The sequence below is a fragment of the Theropithecus gelada genome, chromosome 2, assembly GCF_003255815.1.
Source record: "Theropithecus gelada isolate Dixy chromosome 2, Tgel_1.0, whole genome shotgun sequence".
Lineage (NCBI taxonomy): Eukaryota > Metazoa > Chordata > Mammalia > Primates > Cercopithecidae > Theropithecus > Theropithecus gelada.
In genome coordinates, this window is record NC_037669.1 from 189771617 (window position 1) to 189794950 (window position 23334).

At 35.3% G+C, this 23334-nt stretch overlaps 1 protein-coding gene across 1 annotated transcript in view; it reads right to left on the minus strand.

Annotated features, from left to right (window-relative positions):
* Positions 1-23334, minus strand: part of ATP13A4 (ATPase 13A4) — a 156842-nt gene that overhangs the window by 9958 nt on the left and 123550 nt on the right. The window contains exons 26-28 of the mRNA XM_025376149.1: positions 5623-5794; positions 4364-4557; positions 3169-3257 (exon numbers count right to left, since the gene is read on the minus strand). Of these exons, the coding sequence (XP_025231934.1) occupies positions 3169-3257; positions 4364-4557; positions 5623-5794 (455 nt within the window). The remainder of the gene's footprint in view (positions 1-3168; positions 3258-4363; positions 4558-5622; positions 5795-23334) is intronic.

Sequence of the window (23334 nt, forward strand, 5' to 3'; positions counted from 1 at the left end):
GCTGTAAAGCATATCTAAAGTCATAAGCCGCACATAGCCAAGAAATGAGGACAGCATGGATTCCAATCAGACTCATTCCTACGAGACGTAGAAACTCCTGATGGGCCATGCTGCTATAGAGACACATGCACATGTGTGTTTACTGCGGCACTATTCACAATAGCAAAGACTTGGAACCAACCCAAATGTCCATCAATGATAGACTGGATTAAGAAAATGTGCCACGGCTGGGCGCGGTGGCTCAAGCCTGTAATCCCAGCACTTTGGGAGGCCGAGACGGGCGAATCACGAGGTCAGAAGATCGAGACCATCCTGGCTAACCCGGTGAAACCCCGTCTCTACTAAAAAATACAAAAAAGTCGCCGGGCGAGGTGGCGGGTGCCTGTAGTCCCAGCTACTCGGGAGGCTGAGGCAGGAGAATGGCAAAAACCCGGGAGGCGGAGCCTGCAGTGAGCCGAGATCCGCCACTGCACTCCAGCCTGGGCGACAGAGTGAGACTCCGTCTCAAAAAAAAAAAGAAAAAAAGAAAATGTGGCACATATACACCATGGAATACTATGCAGACATAAAAAAGGATGAGATCGTGTCATTTGTAGGGACATGGGTGAAGCTGGAAACCATCATTCTCAGCAAACTATTGCAAGGACAGAAAACCAAACACTGCACGTTCTCACTCATAGGTGGGAATTGAACAATGAGATCACTTGGACACAGGAAGGGGAACATCACACACCGGGTCCTATTGTGGGGAGGGGGGAGGGGGGAGGGATAGCATTAAGATATATACCTAATGTAAATGTCAAGTTAATGGGTGCAGCACACCAACATGGCACATGTATACATATGTAACAAACCTGCACGTTGTGTACATGCACCCTAGAACTTAAAGTATAATAATAATAATAAAAAAAGAAACTCCTGATGGGCAACTTTGGCCTGACTTTCTTAGTGCACTGCAGTTTGAGATGCTACACATCCAGCCCTCCTTCTTCCCTCTCTTCTTTTTAGAGGATAAACCCACATCACAGTGTATGCCTCTCCCCACTTCCTCTGGCTTTCCATTCCCCTCCCACCACTCCGGGAATTTCCTCCAATAAATCTCTTGCATAACTAAACTGAACTTGACATCTACCTCTCAGAAGACCAGAACAAATATAATAGTTTTCTACTATCTGTGTAAAAATGTGGAAGAAGAATGTACAAAATATGTCCCAAAATATGTAAAATAAACTGGTGTCATTGGTTGCCTCTAGGGAGGGGAACTGGTGACTGGGAATCTAAGACGGAATGAGGATTTTCACTATATGGCTTTTTAAACATTCGGATTGTGAACCAAATGAATGTGTTCCCTATTAAAATAATTTATAATTTTTTAAGTAAGCAGTTTCTAGGTTGCAAAACAACATGATTCCATTCTTTTAAAAAAACTAAAAATTAGTCAACACACATTTATAATATATGAATTGTAAAAGAAGGAAGAATATAGTGAATAATATTATAATTCTCCTTGTCTGCACATTCTACATTTTCTAAAAAGAACATATATTTTATGTAATAATAAGAAAAATAATTGTTTTAAAAGTGAACAATAATTCTTTGCAGAATCCTTTGCAGTCATGCTGGCAATGATCCTGCCCACATTCTCTCCAAATTAAATACGTTCCCTATTTTGTTATACCAGAGGACCCAGCCTTTCTGTAAGAATCTTTTTCTATCAAAAAGTGACATTTAACTCATCATATCTTATCCTTAACTTCTGTAGGATTAAGAAGTTTTAGCTGACTTAGAAGACCGGTGGGCAAAGCCTACTTATTTCCATGAAAACTTAATTTAATTCAGAGGCACTTAATGACTGCTAACCACAGTAATGTAATTACAAAAATAAAAAGACACATGCTACATATATTAGTATGTCAAACTAAAGGTATTAGTATGCCAAATGTCACTGTGGGTTTGGGCAGGTGTTGCTGGTTGGAAACACACTATATGCTTTAAGTGCTTGTTTATATTCAGGAGTCTGATACGCAATGATCAGTCATTCATTCCTTTGTCATATTTTGCCATTCTTTGTGTGAGGCACTGGTAACACAAGAATGAATAAGATACACTGTTGGACCTCATGAAACTCATCTTTGAGATGGAGAGGCAACCAGATATACAAAGCACCAATTAAAAGAGCTGTTTCTTTAGTCATCTCTTCACGATTGCATTTCTTGATCTAAAGATCATGTAGCCATGATTAAATTGTAATACAAGTAGAATAGGTTAAGGGGATCAAAATATGTTTTTCCCTGGCTTGAATATATAAAATTTTGGTATCTCGTAGGTTTTTATATCTGTATCAATATTACAAAATACAAGAGAGTTTATGAGGAAAAGTATGGCTCTTGGAAAGTAAGTCTTACAGACATTAAGTATGAGCACACAGAAAACATTTTTAAAGTTGTAAAAAAATATATAAATACCTAAATAATAACCCCCCAAAAAGCTGTAGGTAAAACAGTTTTAAACAACTTCAAAAAACGGAAGCATTTAGGAAAAAATTCCCTCATATTTGAAAGAGAAAATATAGAAATACATTTTCTCCTCTTATAGGAGTTCTTTTAAAATGAAAATAGTTGGTCAGATTCAGTGGCTCAAGCCTTAAGCCTAGTGCGTTGGGAGGCCAAGGCAAGAGGCTAGTTTGAGGCCAGGAGTTTGAGACCAGCCTGAGCAACACAGCAAGCCCTCATCTCTACAAATTTTTTTCTTCAGAATTAGCTGGGCATCATGGCACACTACTGCAGTCCTAGCTACTCAGGAGGCTGAAGTAGGAGAATTGCTTGAGCTCAGAAGTTTGAGGCTGTAGTGAGCTACGATTGCACCATGGCACTCCAGACTGGGCAAAAAAGTGAGATCCTGTCTCTTAAATAATAAGAAGAAAATAAATTAAAGTATTCAAGACTTAAAGACTATCTTTAGCCTCATGAAATCAAAACTAGGTAGAATTTTATTTCTTGACCAGTTTAAATAAAAAATATAGATAAATTTAGCATTTTTTTTTAGCTCTGCCATCCCAAAAGAATAATGTGTGTCAAAAATCATGCCAATTGAAATTGTTATCTGCTTTTTAAAGTTAAGCTGTTACAGAACTGTAAAGCATCACCATATCCCAAAGATTAGACTTACATCCAAACGTCTATATAATTCCGGTATATCAGCAAATAGAATGAATAGACATACACCAAGCTGTATTATCAGCACAAGGACAAATACATCTGAGGAAATAAGAACACAAGCTATTATTTTAAGAAATCAGAGTGGAAAATGTCACATATATTGACAGATGTAATCTAGATTAACACTGATTTAATTTACTTGATTTCTACATCCAAATACTAGGTGGAAAGTATTCATTTCTAAGCAATGGGTCTCACCTCTACAATTTCTATGCATGTCCTTGAAGCAAGTGAAAATTTTCACATGCACATTTTAAGTTTCAGTTAATAAAAGTAGTAGATATATATATAGGGTAACATTGACAAAATACATGTTCAGTAAATGCCTTGAAGATATCCAAGTATCTGAGTCACTTTAATGCAAGTCATCTGCCTCAAATCATTTTCTGGTAAAGAGGAACCTGTCAATAAACCCAATTTTAAATTGCTATCATACAGAGGTCAGTATTTAGCTGCTTCCTCATCCCAGGAAGAAGAAAAGCTAAATAATTTTCTCTGAACAAATAAATTTGTATGAAAATATTCATAAAGGTACTCAATTTGGGCTTTGAATTTTTTCAATAAGAAGAGTAGTGATGATATACAAATAAATGTCTCAAATATTAAATAGGTCACTCATTTCTCATCCAAACATACCTTCCCACTCCAGAAGGTAAGGAGGTAGGAGGGAGGTACTCTGATCAAGAGCCTCCATAACCCTCTCTAGTCAGATTCCTCCAGGCTGGACCCACTAGCAGCCTGCCACCACACAATGCCACCCTGACTACTGCCTTCAAGGCAAGAGACAGGATCCACTTGAGTTCTGTTACGCTTCTCTCCATTGTTTCCAGGGTGAATTCTGACAAGTACTGACAAGTAGAGAAATAAATTGGTCTTTTCAATTTGGAGCGATCCCAAGAAAAGACACCCATAGGCAAACTTCTGGTGAAGGAAAGGGAGAAAGAAGCCCTAGTATTTAATGCAGCTTTGAAGGAAAGAGCAAAGAACCATGGAAACGAGGCTGTACAATGTGTTTTGCAGAGCCCTAGAGTGGAAGTCAAGAGATGCTAGATAAGACTCAACTCTACAGCTGTTCCCTAAGTGACCTGGACATGTCTGCTCTCTCGATTGACTTCTCACCTCTGATCCAGTACAGTTCTACTCACAGTTTGTATAGGTTGGCTGTCTAAATGGTTTTCCTTTAGAGAACACAAGAGCCACAATGATACAGTTGATTGTTCCCAAGAACCAGATCGTAGTGTTCTCAAAACTTGTGAAGGCACTATTACTTTCCATTTTTTCTGGAGCAGCTGGAGACATGGTTAAGTCTGAGATGCTTTCATTTTGCACTGTACAGGCACTAAAAGGGAAACCAAAGAAGCTAATGAAGTGAGGTGACAAGCCTTTATGGAGCATTTGTACCCAGAAGACTCCATACCAGTGTCCAGAGCAGGCACTCAATGCTTCTATAATTGCCTCTGCTTTGGAAAATACATGCACGCGCACACACACACACACACACACACACTGAAAAATAGGAAAAAAAAAAAAAAAAAAACAAGCACAGATAGACCCATATTTTGGATACACTGAGAGAGAGAGAGATTCAGCCAATTATATATTCAATAAATTATGCACATTCATTAAGGCTATATGGGAAAGAGATTGGTAAGTCATGATTCCTCCCCCAAGTGGCTTAATATCTCTGATAATTTGGCCGAGTGTGGTGGCTCACACCTGTAATCCCTAAGAGGCCAAGGTGAGTGGCTCACTTGAGGCCAGAAGTTTGAGACCAGCCTGGCAAACATGGTGAAAACCCATCTCTACTAAAGATACAAAAAATTAGCTGCCCATAGCGGCATGTGCCTATAATCTCAGCTACTGTAGAGGCTGAGGCAGGAGAATTGCTTGAACCCAGAGACAGAGGTTGCGGTGAGCCTAGAACACACCACTGCACTCCACCCTCGGCAACAGAGAGAGACTCTGTCTCTATAAAAACAGCAACAACAAATCCCTGATAATTTGTAAGTGAGGTGAATATATAACTTATCTAACAAGGATAGTTTTGAAGGTGAAAATAAAAGATGTTAATAATTTCGCTGGGACATCACTTAATTTAAACTGGGCTACTTAAACTGGGACTGCTCGGGTAAGCTATAATCCATGGTCACCCTAGATATAAAAGATGGTCATAGATCATTATCATATAACACAGGCAAAGATAAATGCTAATGAATGAATGATACATTCATTAGCATTAAATTGTGCTACAGAGAAGAAATAATCACTGAAAATTTGCCCAAGGGACTTTAGAAAGCCAAAACCTTTGGCAGAATGAAGACCCATTTGCCTCCCATCATATTGGCCAGAGGATGTTTGATAGAAATTAGAATGTGAGAAGCAGAAGTTGAGACTGTACTCATACCTGTGTATCTCCACGGAATACCAAGGCTGCCTCTGAACCAGGATGAATCCCGCAATATGCATGGCCAGGCTGAGAAGAATGTTGAAAATCACAGAGAGTAGCAGAGGTGGAGAGATCAGCCGTCCTGCAGGTCTGAAAGGCACCAGCTTGGGGTAGGCACCATTCAGATTCACTATAAAATACATTCAAATTTTATATTTATGAGAGCAGGAAAACGTATTCTTGATCAGAAGAATGACGTAAATCCATTGGCCCATACATTTGAGGAAATCGACAAATTGGAGTACATCACAAACTGAGGGAATAAAAGAATTAATGGATTCAAATTCAAGTCATGTAAAGAATTCTTAAAAGAGCAGAGAGAACCACAAGATGTCATTTTTGGCTTAATAAATAGGGAAAAAACTATTAAGTTACAGAGAAGGCAGGGATGAAATGTGAAGCTGCTTATTGGAAAATAAATTGATGCAAACCTTCTGCAGGGAAATTTGGCAATAAATATGAAGAGACTGAAAAATGTTCATAACTTTTGACATAGTTATTCTACTTTTGGAAATTTATCCTAAGCTAAAAAAGTTAATCAGAGATATGAAAAAATGTTCACTAGGGCATCGTTTTTAATAAGTTATGGTACATCTATACAATGGAACAACATGTGGTCACTACAAAGCAATGCTTTAAAACATTTAATGACAAATAATAGGTGATATCCAGCAAAATGGTGAAGTAGGCAGCTCCAAGTTCCCACATCTCCACAGAAATCTCAAAATACAAGCAGAAACTGTCAGAAATCTGAAAATCTGAACAACAGAAAAATTTACTGCAACCAAGTGAATACTGAATGAAGAAAAAGACATCTTTAGTATCACAGGAAAGTTTTGTGGCATTTCTACTTGCACTTGATCCACCCCCTGCTCAGCTCAGTGGCAATCTTGAAGATAGCCTGTATTCCCAGTGGGGAACTCTGGTCCCTGGTTACAAAAGAAACATAGCAGGCCTCATTTACAAATTATTATGTTTGTCTGTTCCAACCTGTCTGGAAACTACCTGAAGGACTGATGCAGGCACTTATCTCTGTTCCACCTGACAAAGAACCCACTCTGGACAGAAAAGCAGTGCACATTGCTTGAAAACATTATAAGGCTAACAAATGCAGTTGCCTAGGGCAAAAAATTACAGTTGATACATAAAATAATCATCTACAGCCTGGAAGAAAAGCTAAGGAAATTTTCTTGGAGGAATTAGGATAGTCTAAATCATCTGTGTATGCTGGGAAATATAGAATGCTATGTAAATGCCCAGGGCAAGAGCTATGTGCATCCCAGGGCAAGGTATATGTTCAGTAAAGACCAGAGAAGACCCAAAACTTTCAGCTTTGGATGATCTCCAGACTCAGTGTAAGCCTGGCTAAGTGTTGAATAAGTACTTCAGCACAGAAATAATCTGTAAGGACTGGAGAAGGGTTGGTTTGTTTGTTTGTTTGTTCATTTTTTCCCTCCTACAGGTCAAGTAAATCTCTATCAAAACATTAACTGAACAAAAGCTGAAGAAACAGAGACATCTGTGATCTCACATGAAAACTAGTACAGTCTTTCCAAAAAAGCTTTGGAAAGTCACTAAACAAATGGACTATTACAGCCTTCAACAAACAGTGAAACAAAAAATTCAAACCCTAAAGTAGGAGAAGAATCTAATTTTCAGAGTTACAGCATTATAATATTCAACAGAACAAAATAAATGGACAAAATTTGTCACTGAGGAAGCATAGATATTAGACTTATTAGGTAAAGACTTTAAAACAACTATCTTCAATATGCTGAAATAACTAAAGGAAACCATGGGCAAAGAACTAAAGGAAATTAGGAAAACAATGTATGATCAAAATGAGAATGTAGTAAAAAGATAAAAATTATAAAAAGTAGTCAAAAGAAATTCTGAAGCTGAAAAGTACTGTAAGTTAAGTGAAAAATTTATTAAGTGGGTTCAACAGCAAACTTGAGCAGGCAGAAGAAAGAATTAGTGAACTTGAAGGTAGGACAGTTGAAAATATCCAACCTGAGGAACAGAAAAAAAATAATAAAGAAAATGAACAGAGCCTAAGGGGAATGTATAACACAAACAAGCACACCAACATGCACATTGTGGGAGTATCAGAAGGAGAGAAGAGAAAGATACAAAAAGAATATTTGAAGAATAATGGCAGAAAACTTTCCAAATTTGATGAAAGGTATAAATCTGCATATCCAAGAAGTATGAGTAATTACAACAGGTTAAATCCAATGAGATTTACACCAAGACATCATATTTGAACTATTAAAAAAATAATAAAGAATCTTGAAAGCAATGAAGGAGAAGTGACACATCACCTATGAGGGATCTTCAGTAAGATTAGCGCCAATTTCTCATCAGAAACCATGGAAGTCAGAAGTCAAGCAATAACATTTAAGATGCTGAAAGAAAAAAAAAACCATTGACTAAGAATTGTATACCTGGCAAAACTGTCCTTCAAAAATGAGGGAGAAATTAAGACATTCCCAGATAAATAAAAGCTGAAAGAGTTTGTTATCAGTAACCCTACCCTAAAAGAAATGCTAAAGGACTCAGACTGAAATGAAAGAATACTAGATAGCTACTCAAATACTTATGTAGAAATAATGATGCCCAGTAAAGGTAACTATACAACAAATATAAATGCTAATATTTGTGTATTTTTGGTTGCAATTTCACTTTACATATCCATGTTATTTAGTACACAATGGAAAGAGATGTAATTTGTAACATCGACAATATAAAAGGGGAGATAAAGCTGCAAAGGAGCAGTTGTTTTCATGCTATAAAAGTGAAGGTGTTAATTCAAACTAGGTTGTTATAAATTTAGAATGTTTCATGTCATCTCCACAATTATATTTTATGTAATTTAAAAACCCACTGATAACATCATATTCAAGAGTAAAAGACTGAGAACCTTTGCCTTAAGATCAGAACAAGGTAAAAATACCCTTGTCAGTATGGCTATTCAACAGTATGCTGGGAGTTCTACCCAGAGACATTAGACAAAAAAGAAATTAAGGTCAACTGGATGTCAGCAAGATGGCCAGCTAAAAGCCCTTAATACTCATCTCTCCCACAAAGACAACCAAAACAACATACAACTATATATATATATTTTTTTTTTGATGAAAATCCAGATATATGAATTTCAAACATCCCCAAAAGAATTCAACCCAAAGAGATTCTCACCATGGCACATTATAATAAATTCTCAAAAATAAAAGAAAAAGAATTTTAAAAGCAGCAAGAGAAAAGTGCCAAATCACAAATAAGGAAATCCCCATTAGACTATCAACCGATTTCTCAGCAAAATCCCTGCAGGACAGGACAGAGTGAGATGATATATTCGAGGTGCTGAAAGAAAATAAAAACTGGCAGCTGAAAATACTATACAAGTAAAGCTGTCCTTCAGAAGTGAAGAAGAAATAAAGTCTTAGAGAAGCAAAAGTTGAGAGAATTCATTATCACTAGATTTTCCTTACAAGAAATGCTTGAGAGTTTTTCAAGTAGAAATGGAAGGACACTATTAATATAAAAACATATGAAAGTATAAAATTCACTAATGAAAGTAAATATATAGTGAAATCCAGAATATCCCAATGTTTTTATGGTGATCTATAAATCTTATATATCTTTAGTATGAAGTCTAAAAGTCAAAACAGTCAAATATAATAGTAACTACAATACATTGTTAAGAAGTACATAAAATAAAAAGATGTAAATTGTGACACTAAAATATAAATTGGGGGAAGGATAAAAGTCTGGAGATTTGTATTTGACTGAGGTTAGCTGTTTTCAGTGTAAAACAGTCCATTATAATTACAACACATTTTATATAGCTTCATGGTAACCACAAAGCAAAAAGCTAAAGCAAACACACAAACAATAAAGAGAAAGTAATCAAAACTCAGCACTAAAGAAAACCACCAAATCAAAGAGATTAAAAAAAAAGAGAGGAACAAAACATCTACAAAACAACCATAAAATAACAAAGTGGCAATAGTAAGTCCTTAATTATCAATAATTACTTTGAATGTAAATAGATTATTAAATTCTCCAATCAAAAGACATAGCATAGCTGAATAGATTTAAAAAAACAAGACTCAACTATACAATACCTATGAAAGACTCACTTTATTCTCAAGGACACAAAAAAGTTGAAAATAAAGAGATAGAAGAAGATATTCTATGCAAATGGTAATCAAAAGAGAGCAAGATTGGCTATACTTATGTCAGATAAAGTAAACTTCAAGTCAAAAACTGTCACAAGAGACAATGTACCCAACATTGAAGCACCTAAATATATAAAACAAATATTAATGAACACAAAAGGAGAAACAGCAAGACAATAATAGTAGGGGACTTCAATAACCCACTTTCAACAAGAGACAGATCAACTAGACAGAAAATTAACAAGAAAATATGGGAACTGAACTGTACATTAGACAAAATAGACCTAACAGATATATACAAAACTTTCTGTTCAATAACAGTAGAATACACATTATTTTCTAATGCACATGGAACATTCTCCAGTTTAAATCATATGGTAGGTCACAATACAAGTACTAAAACATTTTTAAAAAATCATTATCATATCAAGTATTGTTTGCAACCACAATAATACGAAACTATAAATCAATGACAGGAGGACCTTCAGAAACTATACAAATGTATGGTAATTAAACAAGGTGCGACTGAACAACCAATGAGTCAATGAAGAAATTAGAGAAATTTAAAAAAATTTAGAGAAACATGAAAATTGAAACAAACACAGCAAAACCTTTGGGATACAGCAAAACCAGTACTCAAAGGAAAGTTTACAGCAATAAATGCCTATATGAATAAAGAAGAAATAGCAAACAACAAGCTAATGTTGAACCACAAGGAAGCAGAACAACAACAAACTAAACCCAATTATTAGTAGAAAGAAAGAAATAATAAAGATAAAGCAGAAACAAATAAAATAGACTTAAAAGCAGCAGAAAAGATAAACAAAACGGAGTTGGTTTTCTGAGGAGATAAACAAAATCAACAAACCATAGCCAGAGTAACTAAGAAAAAAAGAGAGAAGACTCAAATAAATAAAATCAGAGGTAAAGGATACATCACAACTAATTACACAGAAATACAAAGAATCATAAGAGAGTATTATGAACAACTGTATGCCAACAAATCAGAAAATCTGGAATAAATGGATAAATTCCTGAACACATAAAACCTACCAAGAATGAATCATGAAGAAACAGAAAACATGAACAGACCAATAATTAGTAACAAGACTGATTTAGTAATAAAACTTTTCCAGTCAAAAAACGTACAGTACCAAACGGCTTCTCCACTGAATTCTACCAAACATTTAAAGAAGAACTAACATTGATTCTATTCAAACTATCCTTAAACATTGTAAAGGAGCATATGCTTCCAAACTCATTCTATGAGTCCCCCACTACAAGGACACAATAAAAAGGGCCAATATTTCTAATAAACTTAGATGTAAAAAAAAAAATCCTCAGCAAAATACTAGCAAACTGAATTTAACACCACATTAAAAAGGTAATTCACCATGATCAAGTGGGATTCACCCCAAGACGCGAGGATGGCTCAACATATTCAAATCAATAAACATGATACATCGCATCAATAGGATGAAGCATAAAAACCATATAATCATTTCAATAGATTCAGAAAAAGCATTTAACAATATTCAAAATTCCCTTCTGCTAAAAACTCTGAATAAATTAAGCATAGAAGAAATGCACCTCAACGCAATAAAGGCCATGTATGACAAATCCTCAACTAACATCATACTAAATGGGGAAAAGTTAAAAGCTTTTCCTTTAAAATCTGGAACAAGAAAAGGATGCCTACTTTTGCCACTTCTATTCAACATAGTACTGGAAGTCCTGGTCAGAGCAACCAGGTCCTAGGCAAGAGAAAAAAGGGAGACATCCAAATTGGGAAGGAGAAAGTCAAATTGTCCCTGTTTGGTGGTGGCATGCTCTTATACATAGAAAACCCTAAAGACTCCACCAGAGAACTAATAGAACTAATAAATAAATTCAGTGAATTTTTAGAACCCAAAATCAACATAGAAAAATCAGTAGCTTTTATATAGGCTAATAGTGAATTATCTGAAAAAGAAATAAAGAAGACAATGCCACTTTCAATAGCTACACCACAAAAAGTAAGATGTCTAGAAATAAATTTAACCAAATTTAACCAAAATCTCTATACTAGAAACTATAAAACACTGGTGAAAAAAACCGGCAGCTAACACAAATACATGAAAGACATCCCATGTTAATTGATTAGAAGAATTAATATTGTTGATTAATTAATTAAAGCAATCTACAGATTCAATCCAATCTCTATCAAAACAGCAAAGAAATTTTTCACAGAAATTGGAAAAAAAATCCCAAAATGTATAGGGACCACAAAAGACCTTGAATAACCAAAGCACTCTTCAGCAAAAAGAATAATGCCAGAGGCCTCACATGTCCTTGATTTTAAAATATAGTACAAAACTATGGTAACTAAAACAGCTTGGTATTGGTATAAAATAGACACATAAACCAATGGGACAGAATAGAGATTCCAGAAATAAATAAAAAATCTACAGTCAATTGATTTTGGACAAAGGTGCAAAGAACACACATTAGGGAAAGCATTGTCTCCTCAATGAATGGTGCTGAGAAAATTGGTTATCGACATGCAGAAGAATGAACTAGACCCCAATCTCTCACCAAATATGAAAATTAACTCAAAGTGGATTAAAAACTTAAATGTAAAACTTGAAACTATAAAACTACCAAAAGAAAACATACAACAAATGCTTCATGGTTTTGATTTGGGCAAGAATTTTTTCCCTAAAACCCTAAAAGCATAGGCAACAAAAGCAAAAATAGACAAATGGGAATTACATAAAACTAAAAAGATTCTGTACAACAAAGGAAACAGTTAACAGATTGAAGAGACAACCTACATAATGGAATAAAATACTTCTAAACTATACAATATAATATAATAACCCCTGACAAGGGGTTAATATCCAGATTATATCAGGAACTCGAAAAAACTCAATAGCAAAAATAATAATAAAATAATTCAATTAAAAAATGGACAAAAGACCTGACTAGACATTTCTCCAAAAAAAAAAAAAAAAAAAGAAATAGGTATGCCATATACCAATAGATATATGAAAAACGTTCAGCATCATTAATATCAGGGAAATGCAAATCAAAACCACAGTGAGATATAATCTCATTCCAGTTAGAACAGCTATTACCAAAAAGACAAAAAATAATAAATATTAGTGGGAATGTAAAGAAAAGAGAACCCTTTGGTTCTCCTTTTTTGGTTTACATTTGACTGTTGGTCAAATGTAAATTAGTACAGCCATTAAAGAAAATAGCATGGAAGTTCCCTTAAAAATTAAAAATAGAACTACCATATGATCTAGCAATCCCACTACTGGGTATATATCCAAAGAAAATAACATCAGTATGTCAAAGAAATATCTCCACTCCTGTGTTTATTGCAGCCCTATTCATAATAGCCAAAACACGGAATTGCCCTAAGGGTATATCAACAGGTGAATGAATAAAGAAAATGTGATATAGACAATGGAATACTATTCAGCCTTAAAAAAGAAGGAAATGTTGTCGATTGCAACAACATGAATGAAACTTGAGGACATTGTGCTAAGTGAAAGAAGCCAGACACAGAAGGACAAATTCCACATGACCTCACTTACTTGTAGAATCAAAAAAAGTTGATTTCATAGAAGCAGAGAGTAGAATAGTGGTTTCTTAAGGCTGGAAAGAACAGAGATAGAGAGGAGAAGGAGATGGAGAGAAGGTTGTCAGTATGTACAGTTATAGTTCAATAGAAGGAGTAAGTTCTATTGTTCTATTGCACGGTAGGATGATTATCATTAACAATAGCATACTTTATATTTCAAAATTGTTAAAAAAGAGAATTCTGAATGTTCTCACTACAAAAAATGATGAATGTGTAAAGTGATAAATATGCTAGTCATCATGATTTTATTACTACACAACATACACATGTATTGAAATATCACACAGTACCTCATAAATATGTACAAATATGTGTCAATTAAAAATAAGTTGTAACTTTTAAAAAGAAAAAGGAAATAAAGTCATCCAATTGGAAGAAAGGAGTAAAACTATCTCTATGCACTGATGACAAGAGCCTACATACTGAAAACCTTAAGAAACTCACAAGGAAGCTGATAAAATCGATAATTCAATACAGCAATGTTTCAGGGCACAAGATCAACACAAAAACAATCATTGTGTTTCTATACACCAGCAGTGAACAATTCAAAGATAAACTTCAGAAAACAATTCTATTTCCAAAAAATGAAACACCTAGAGATAAATTTAACCAAGAAAGAGAAAGACTTTTATACTGAAAACTACAAAACTTTGCTGAAAGAAGTCAAAGATGATGTAAATAAATGGAAAAGCCCATTAAAATCTCATGTTAATGGATTGGAAGGCTTAATATTATTAAGATGTCTGTATTATCCAAAGTGATCTACATATTTGATACAATCTCTATCAAAATTTAAAGTTATTTTTAGAGAAATGGATAAGCCAGTCCTCAAATTTATATGAAATTATAAGGATCCCTAAATCGTTTATAAAAATCTTGAAAAGAAGAATAGCATTGAAGGACTCACACTTCCCAAATTCAAACTCACTAACAAAACAGTAACCAAACCAGTTTGGTGCTAACATGAGGAAATACATGTAGACCAAGGGAATAGAACTGAGGGTCCAGCAATAAGCCCATATATCTATGGCCAATTGATTTCAAAATGCATATTGACACCATTTACTGAAGGAAAGAATAGTCTCTTCGACAAGCTGGGACAACCAGATTTCCACATACAAAGTAAGGAAGTTGGACCCCTACTTCATACCACATGTAAAAATTAACACAAAAAATGGATCAATGACCTAAATGTAAGAGTTAACAATGTAATATACTTAGAAGAAACTTAGGGATACATATTTAAACCTTGGATTTGGCAATAGATTCTTAGATATAACACCAAATGCATGAACAAACAGACAAACAAATAAATAAATAGGACTTCATTAAAATTAAAAACTTGGACATTATTTAAAAAGTGAAAAGACAACATATAGGAGAAAATATTTGTGATTTTATGTCTCATGAGGGTTTAATATCCACAATATATGAAGAACTGCTAGAACTCAAAACCCAGAAGACAAAAATTCAATTAGAAAACGGTCAAAGGACGTGAATAAACATTTCTCCAAAGAAGACATGTAAATGACTGATGAGCACATGCCTATATGTTCAATATTATTAGTTATTAGAGAAATGCAAGTCAAAATCATAATAAGATATCACTCCAAACCTATTAGGATGGTTAAAATAATCTTTGACCATTAAATAACAAGAGCTGATGAGGCTGTGAAGCAATTAGACCCCTTATATGTTGCTAGTGAGAATGTAAAATGATGCAGTCATTAGGAAAATAGTTTGGTGGTTCCTTGAAAAGCTAAATATATGATTAACATATGACCCAGATTCCATTTTATACCCAAAAGAATTGAAAACAGGGACTCAAAAAGATATTTCATGCAAATGTTCATTGCAGTATTATTCACAATAGCCAACAAGTGGGAGCACCCAAGTCCATCAACAAATAAATGGACAGATAAAATGTGGTATGTACATATAATGGAATATTATTCAGCTATAAAAATGAATTAAGTTCTGATGCATGTTACAAAATGGATTATGCTAAATTAAAGAAACTAGATACAATGGTACAAACTGCTTGACTTCATTTATATGAAATATATTGAATAGGCAAATTCATAGAGACAAAAAATAGATTAGAGTTAACCATGGGTCAGAGGGAGAAAAGATGGGGAGTTATTGCTTAATGGATAGAGTATCTGTTTGAGGTGATTAAAAACTTTTGAAAATATATAGTGGTGATGATTGCAAACATTGTGAATGTAATTCATGTCCCTAAATTATATACATAAAAAATAAAAATGACAAATTTTATGTTATATAATTTTACCACAAGAAAAAAATTAAGATATTTATTGATATTTAAAAATCGGTTCTATGGGTAAATGAAAAATAAGATTCACTATATAGGACATAATTCTAATTTATTAATTTATATAGAAGAAAGACTGGACAGAAATACATCAAAATGCTTTAATTGGTTAGCTCTGGATATTAAGATAAAAATAGGTTTTTCTCTGTTATATCTTGCAATGTTTTCCATCTTTCACAGTGAATATATGTTAATAACATACACTTAATATATGTTAAACAGAAAAGAATCAAGTTGTTTAACAAAAAATAGAGAAAATCCTGAAGGCACTTGTTATGGAGAAGAGAACAATCACAGAAGAAATAAGAGCTGTTTCCAAATTCTTTCAAATAGAATTTTCTGTTTGAAAGAAATTTCAAACAGAAGGACTGTTGTGGAGAAAAAATCAAACTCTTCTGTGACACCTCAAATGGCAAAACTGGGATGGATGAAAGTTACACATTTAGAGATAAATTTGACTTCCTGTGAAGGGGAAGTCTGCTAAGAAAGTTAACAAAGGCCGTATGAGGTTGTTCTTTCAATAGATTTAACAAATATTTAACAACTCCTTTAATATGTCAGAAGTATTGGGATTATAGCATGGATCAATACAGACTAAATGTTGATCTCATGAAACACACGTTCTGGATGGGGAGAAGCAGGCAAAAAGCTAACGAAAACAAAGATAAATATCGTAACTTCAGATTGTGGAAAGTACTGTGAAAACATAAAGCAGAGTTGTGTGATACAGAACTGGTTTGTTCACTATTCAAGTGATCTTTCTGAAGAAGTGACATTTGAGCTCAAATATGAATAATGAAAAAAAAAATCAAAGACATAAAGATCCAAGGGGAGAGTATTTTAAGCAAAAGGAATAGCCAGTGCAAAGGCACTGAGTTGACCACAGGTTGGTAATATATCAGAGACAGTAAGACCAGTGCAGCAGGTACATCAGTGAGTGGCAATGTGGTTAGAGGTGAAGTTGATGAAGCAGTCAGGAGCCCAATCATGTAAGGACTTGAACTGAGTCAAAATGGGAAGCCATTGGAGCATTTTAAGCAAGAGAATAAATAATAAAATTTGTATTTAAAAACAACACTCTTACTATTGTGTAAATTGGAGTGACGATAGGGCTGCAACAGTGGAAGCAAGATGAGCTATAAAGTTGTTACAGTAATGCACAAAAGAGCTAGCATTGCTTAGTGACTAGTGACGGCGGCTACATTGAAAATGGAAGTGGGGAATCAGAGTACATTTTGGAGGCAGCGCTAATAGAAATTTCGAATGTATGGGATGTGATGGGTGAAGAAAAGAGAAAAATAAAGGATGACTCTAGTTCTTTGACTTGAACAACTAGGTAGATAGTGTGATTCCAGTAGAACGTAAGCTCCATGAGGAAAGAAATCTTGTTTCGTTTCACTGATGTATTGTTCCAAGTTCCTAGATCAGTAAGTAGCACAAACTAGGGACTCAGTGAGTACATAATGATTATACTGAATATCAGATCTGGGGGAATTAAGAGTTCTGTTTGAGAATGTGAAGTTTAAGTCCTATTAAATGTCCATAGTTAGATGCAGAGTAGCTACATTTCCAGAACTTTGGATGGACATCAAGGTTGGAGATATAAATTTGGGATTCATCAGCAGGTAGACAGTATTAAAGTCATGGGGCTAGTTGAGATTACTCATGGAGATGGTATAGGCTGAAAAGACAGAGGATGCAAGAACAAGACTTGAAAGATTATAAAAGTCAGAGAACAAGTAAAGGAGCAGGGATCAGCAAAAGAGATGGGGAAGCTGTATTCATTAAGGTGGTAGGTAATCCAGGAATGTGTGTAGAATGAAAGTCAAAAGAAACCTCTGGAGGAAGGAGAGTGCTGCTGAGAAATAACAAACAGAAAAGGGGCCCCTGTTGCTGATAGCAAGCAAGTCATTGGCGGACCCGAATAGAGCAGTGTTAGGTAGGTGCAGTTGAAGTATAGAGAGGGGTTGCTCCACTTCCCAAGTTCTTTTCAGGATTTAAACAGGTTTTTAAAATAAATTGGCATGATAGCTGTTAAGATTATGATGACAAGATATAAAGATTATGATGAGAAGATATAAAGACCATGAGGCAAGTAGAAGAGGCAATTAAAGACTTGCATCTTTGTAATGCATCATTAATGTACACAGTCAAACAATGGTGGCTGTAGCTGGTTCATATTGGCTCATGAGGGCAAATTGCTGCTAAATTTCAAGGCAGTTATGCAAAACACCCATTATTAAAAATAAATTTTATAAATGTGCAATTAATAATATATGGTATAAACACAAAGATAGTGAATACTCAAAACTGATAACTCTGTCATTATTTTGCTACATTTTCATATTATCAATATCCTTGAGGTTAATAATGAAGACTAAACTTAAAAATGTGTCAAATCTCAAAGTTAAAAAGGATATCCAGGAATTGAACTCAGCTCTGCATCAAGTGGACGTAATAGACATCTACAGAACTCTCCACCCCAAATCAACAGAATATACATTCTTCTCAGCACCACATCACACTTATTCCAAAACTGACCACATAGTTGGAAGTAAAGCACTCCTCAGCAAATGTAAAAGAACAGAAATCATAACAAACTGTCTTTCAGACCACAGTGAAATCAAATTAGAACTCAGGATTAAGAAACTCACTCAAAACCACTCAACTACATGGAAACTGAACAACCTGCTCCTGAATGACTACTGGGTACATAAGGAAATGAAGGCAGAAATAAAGATGTTCTTTGAAACCAATGAGAACTAAGACACAACATACCAGAATCTCTGGGACACATTTAAAGCAGTGTGTAGAGGGAAATTTATAGCACTAAATGCCCACAAGAGAAAGCAAGAAACATCTAAAATTGACACCCTAACATCACAATTAAAAGAACTAGAGAAGCAAGGGCAAACACATTCAAAAGCTAGCAGAAGGCAAGAAATAACTAAGATCAGAGCAGAACTAAAGGAGATAGAGACATAAAAAACCCTTCAAAAAATCAATGAATCCAGGAGCTTGTTTTTTGAAAAGATCAACAAAATTGATAGACCGCTAGCAAGACTAATAAAGAAGAAAAGAGAGAAGGATCAAATAGATGCAATAAAAAACGATAAAGGGGATATCACCACCGACCCCACAGAAATACAAACTATCATCAGAGAATACTATAAACACCTCTGCGCAAACAAACTAGAAAATCTAGAAGAAATGGATAAATTCCTGGACACATACACCCTCCCAAGACTAAACCAGGAAGAAGTTGAATCCCTGAACAGACATAACAGGCTCTGAAATTGAGGCAATAATTAATAGCTTACCAACCAAAAAAAGTCCAGGACCAGACGGATTCACAGCCGAATTCTACCAGAGGTACAAGGAGGAGCTGGTACCATTCCTTCTGAAACTATTCCAATCAAAAGAAAAAGAGGGAATCCTCCCTAACTCATTTTATGAGGCCAGCATCATCCTGATACCAAAGCCTAGCAGAGACACAACAAAACAAGAGAATTTTAGACCAATATCCCTGATGAACATCGATGCAAAAATCCTCAATATAATACTGGCAAACCAAATCCAGCAGCACATCAAAAAGCTTATCCACCATGATCAAGTGGGCTTCATCCCTGGGATGCAAGGCTGGTTCAAGATATGCAAATCAATAAACATAATCCATCACATAAACAGAACCAACGAGAAAAACCACATGATTATCTCAATAGCTGCAGAAAGGGCCTTTGACAAAATTCAACAGCCCTTCATGCTAAAAACTCTCAATAAACTAGATACTGATGGAACGTATCTCAAAATAATAAAAACTATTTATGACAAACCCACAGCCAATATTATACTGAATGGGCAAAAACTGGAAGCATTTCCTTTGAAACCTGGCAAAAGACAGGGATGCCCTCTCTCTGCACTCCTATTCAACATAGTGTTGGAAGTTCTGGCCAGGGCAATCAGGCAGGAGAAAGACATAAAGGGTATACGATAGGGAAAGAGGAAGTCAAATTGTTTCTGTTTGCAGATGACATGATTGTATATTTAGAAAACCACATCGTCTCAGCCCAAAATCTCCTTGAGCTGATAAGCAACTTCAGCAAAGTCTCAGGATACAAAATCAATGTGCAAAAATCACAAGCATTCTTATACACGAATAACAGACAAACAGAGAGCCAAATCATAACTGAACTCCCATTCACAATTGCTTCAATGAGAATAAAATACCTAGGAATCCAACTTACAAGGGATGTGAAGGACCTCTTCAAGGAGAACTACAAGCCACTGCTCAACAAAATAAAAGAGGACACAAACAAATGGAAAAACATTTCATGCTCATGGATAGGAAAAATCAATATTGTGAAAATGGCCATACTGCCCAAAGTAATTTATAGATTCAATGCCATCCCCATCAAGCTACCAATGACTTTCTTCACAGAATTGGAAAAAATTACTTTAAAGTTCATATGGAACCAAAAAAGAGCCCGCATTACCAAGACAATCCTAAGCCAAAAGAACAAAGGTGGAGGCATCACGCTACCTGACTTCAAACTATACTACAAGGCTACAGTAACCAAAACAGCATGGTACTGGTACCAAAACAGAGATATAGACCAATGGAACAGAACAGAGCCCTCAGAAATAATACCACGTATCTACAACCATCTGATCTTTGACAAACCTGACAAAAACAAGAAATGGGGAAAGGATTCCATATTTAATAAGTGGTGCTGGGAAAACTGGCTAGCCATATGTAGAAAGCTGAAACTGGATCCCTTCCTTACACCTTATACAAAAATTAACTTAAGATGGATTAAAGACTTAAATGTTAGACCTAAAACCATAAAAACCGTAGAAGAAAACCTAGGCAATACCATTCAGGACATAGGCATGGGCAAGGACTTCATATCTAAAACACCAACAGCAATGACAATAAAAGCCAAAATTGACAAATGAGATCTAATTAAACTAAAGAGTTTCTGCACAGCAAAAGAAACTACCATCAGAGTGAACAGCCAACCTACAGAATGGAAGAAAATATTTGCAATCTACTCATCTGACAAAGGGCTAATATCCAGAATCTATAAATAACTCAAACAAATTTACAAGAAAAAAAAAACAACCCATCAAAAAGTGGGCAAAGGATATGAACAGACACTTCTCAAAATCAGACATTTATGCAGCCAACAGACACATGGAAAACTGCTCATCATCACTGGCCATCAGAGAAATGCAAATCAAAATGACAATGAGATACCATCTCACACCAATTAGAATGGCGATCATTAAAAAGTCAGGAAACAACAGGTGCCAGAGAGGATGTGGAGAAATAGGAACACTTTTACACTGTTGGTGGGACTGTAAACTAGTTCAACCATTGTGGAAGACAGTGTGGCGATTCCTCATGGACCTAGAACTAGAAATACCATTTGACCCAGTCATCCCATTAATGGGTATATACCCAAAGGATTATAAATCATGCTTCGTGCCTGTTGTGGGGTGGAGGGAGGGGTATATACCCAAAGGATTATAAATCATGCTTCAGGCCTGTCATGGGGTGGAGGGAGGGGGAGGGATAGCATTAGGAGACCTACCTAATGTAAATGACGAGTTAATGGGTATAGCACACATGTATACATGGCACATGTATACATATGTAATACACCTGCACGCTGTGCACATGTACCCTAGAACTTAAAGTATAATACACAAAAAAGTGTCACATCTGTAGCCATTACATTGTGAATATTTTTTAAACTGAGGAAATATTCTTCCAGCATTCAAGAACTAATATGATTCAACAGGTAAGTTTCCCACATCACTGATGAATGGTTGAAGTTTGACGTAAGTCTTTGTTCTTTTGTTTTTGTCTTACTAGTCCAGCTAAAGGAAAATCTCAACCAATATTCATGTTGGAACTAATTCAGTCATCAATTGTAACTATAGATTGATTATTGACACAAGTATTTGGCAAAACTCAATGAAAGCATTTTGTGACAATCAATTGGCTAAATGAAATTTGCAATAAAGAGTATTGTATATTTGGCTGAGCGCAGTGGCTCACACCTGTCATCTCAGCACTTTGGCAAGTGGATCACTTGAGGTTGGGAGTTCGAGACCAGCCTGCCCAACACGGTGAAACCCCGTCTCCACTAAAAATACAAAAAATAGCCAGGCGTGGTGGCATGCACCTGTAATTCCATGTACTTGGGAGGCTGAGGCATGAGAATCACTTGAACCTGGGAACCAGATATTGCAGTGGGCCAAGATCATGCCACTGCACTCCAGCCTTGGTGATGGAGTGAGACTCTGTCTCAAAAAAAAAAAAAAAAGTATTGTATATTTTTTTTATTATTTGCAAATTGCTCACTACACATTTCTTTTCAGTAAAGTTACTTGTTTCCGTGTGTGTGTGTGTGTGTGTATGTATGTTTTCTATATATAAATATGATTCCAAATATATAGGGGTGTGTGTGCATATATATATTTATATATAAAATAGATATTTTTATATATTGTATATATTTATATATACACACATACATATGTTTCCCATTTATATATATATATTTCCATTATATATGGAAACAAGTAAATATATATTATATGTATATTCAAACTTTTTTGGAGAGCAACTTGTTAAGCATTTGCAAGTGTACCACTGCCTCCCACTGAACAACTGCATAAGGCCAAAATTCAAATTCATGCCCCTGGATGTTAGAATCTGGCTAATGGAAAAGGAATGGTAATAGAATTAGGGATGAGAATGGAGGAAGTGGGTATACACAACTGTTCAGGAAGTTTAAGAATACAGGAGGCAGTCGCTAGCGGTAGATTAAGGTTGGGAGTTCGAGAGCAGCCTGTCCAACATGGCGAAACCCCGTCTCTACTAAAAATACAAAAATTAGCCAGGCGTGGTGGTGTGCACCTGTAATTCCATGTACTCGGGAGGCTGAGACATAAGAATCACTGGAACCTGGGAGCCAGATGTTGCAGTGGGCTGAGATCAAAGAAGAATTTATAAAAGAAAGAAGATAAGAGAATGTATTATATGCTATCATTAGGAATGATCTAGTAAACAAGAGAAAGGTTGATAATAATGGAGAAATACATTATTAAAGGAATAAAATCCTTGAGAAGGTTGGAGGAAATAGGAGTAAAAGCATCAATGGAACTACTACAAACCTATTAGAATAGGCAAAATCCAGAGCACTAACAAAACTAAATGCTGGTGAGTATGTGAAGCAACAAGGACTCGAAATCATTGGTAGTGGAAATGCAAACTAGTATAGCTGTTTGGAAAGACAGTTTAGCAGTTTCTTACAAAACAAAACTTATTCTTACTACATAATCCTTTACCCAGTGGAAACGAAAACTTATTTACACTCAAAAATCTGCACATGGATGTTTATAGCAGCTTTATTTACAGTTGCCCAAACTAGGAAGCAACCAAGATATCCTTCAGTAGGCAAATAAATAAATAAACTGTGGTACATCCAGACAATGGAGTATTGTTTAGCACT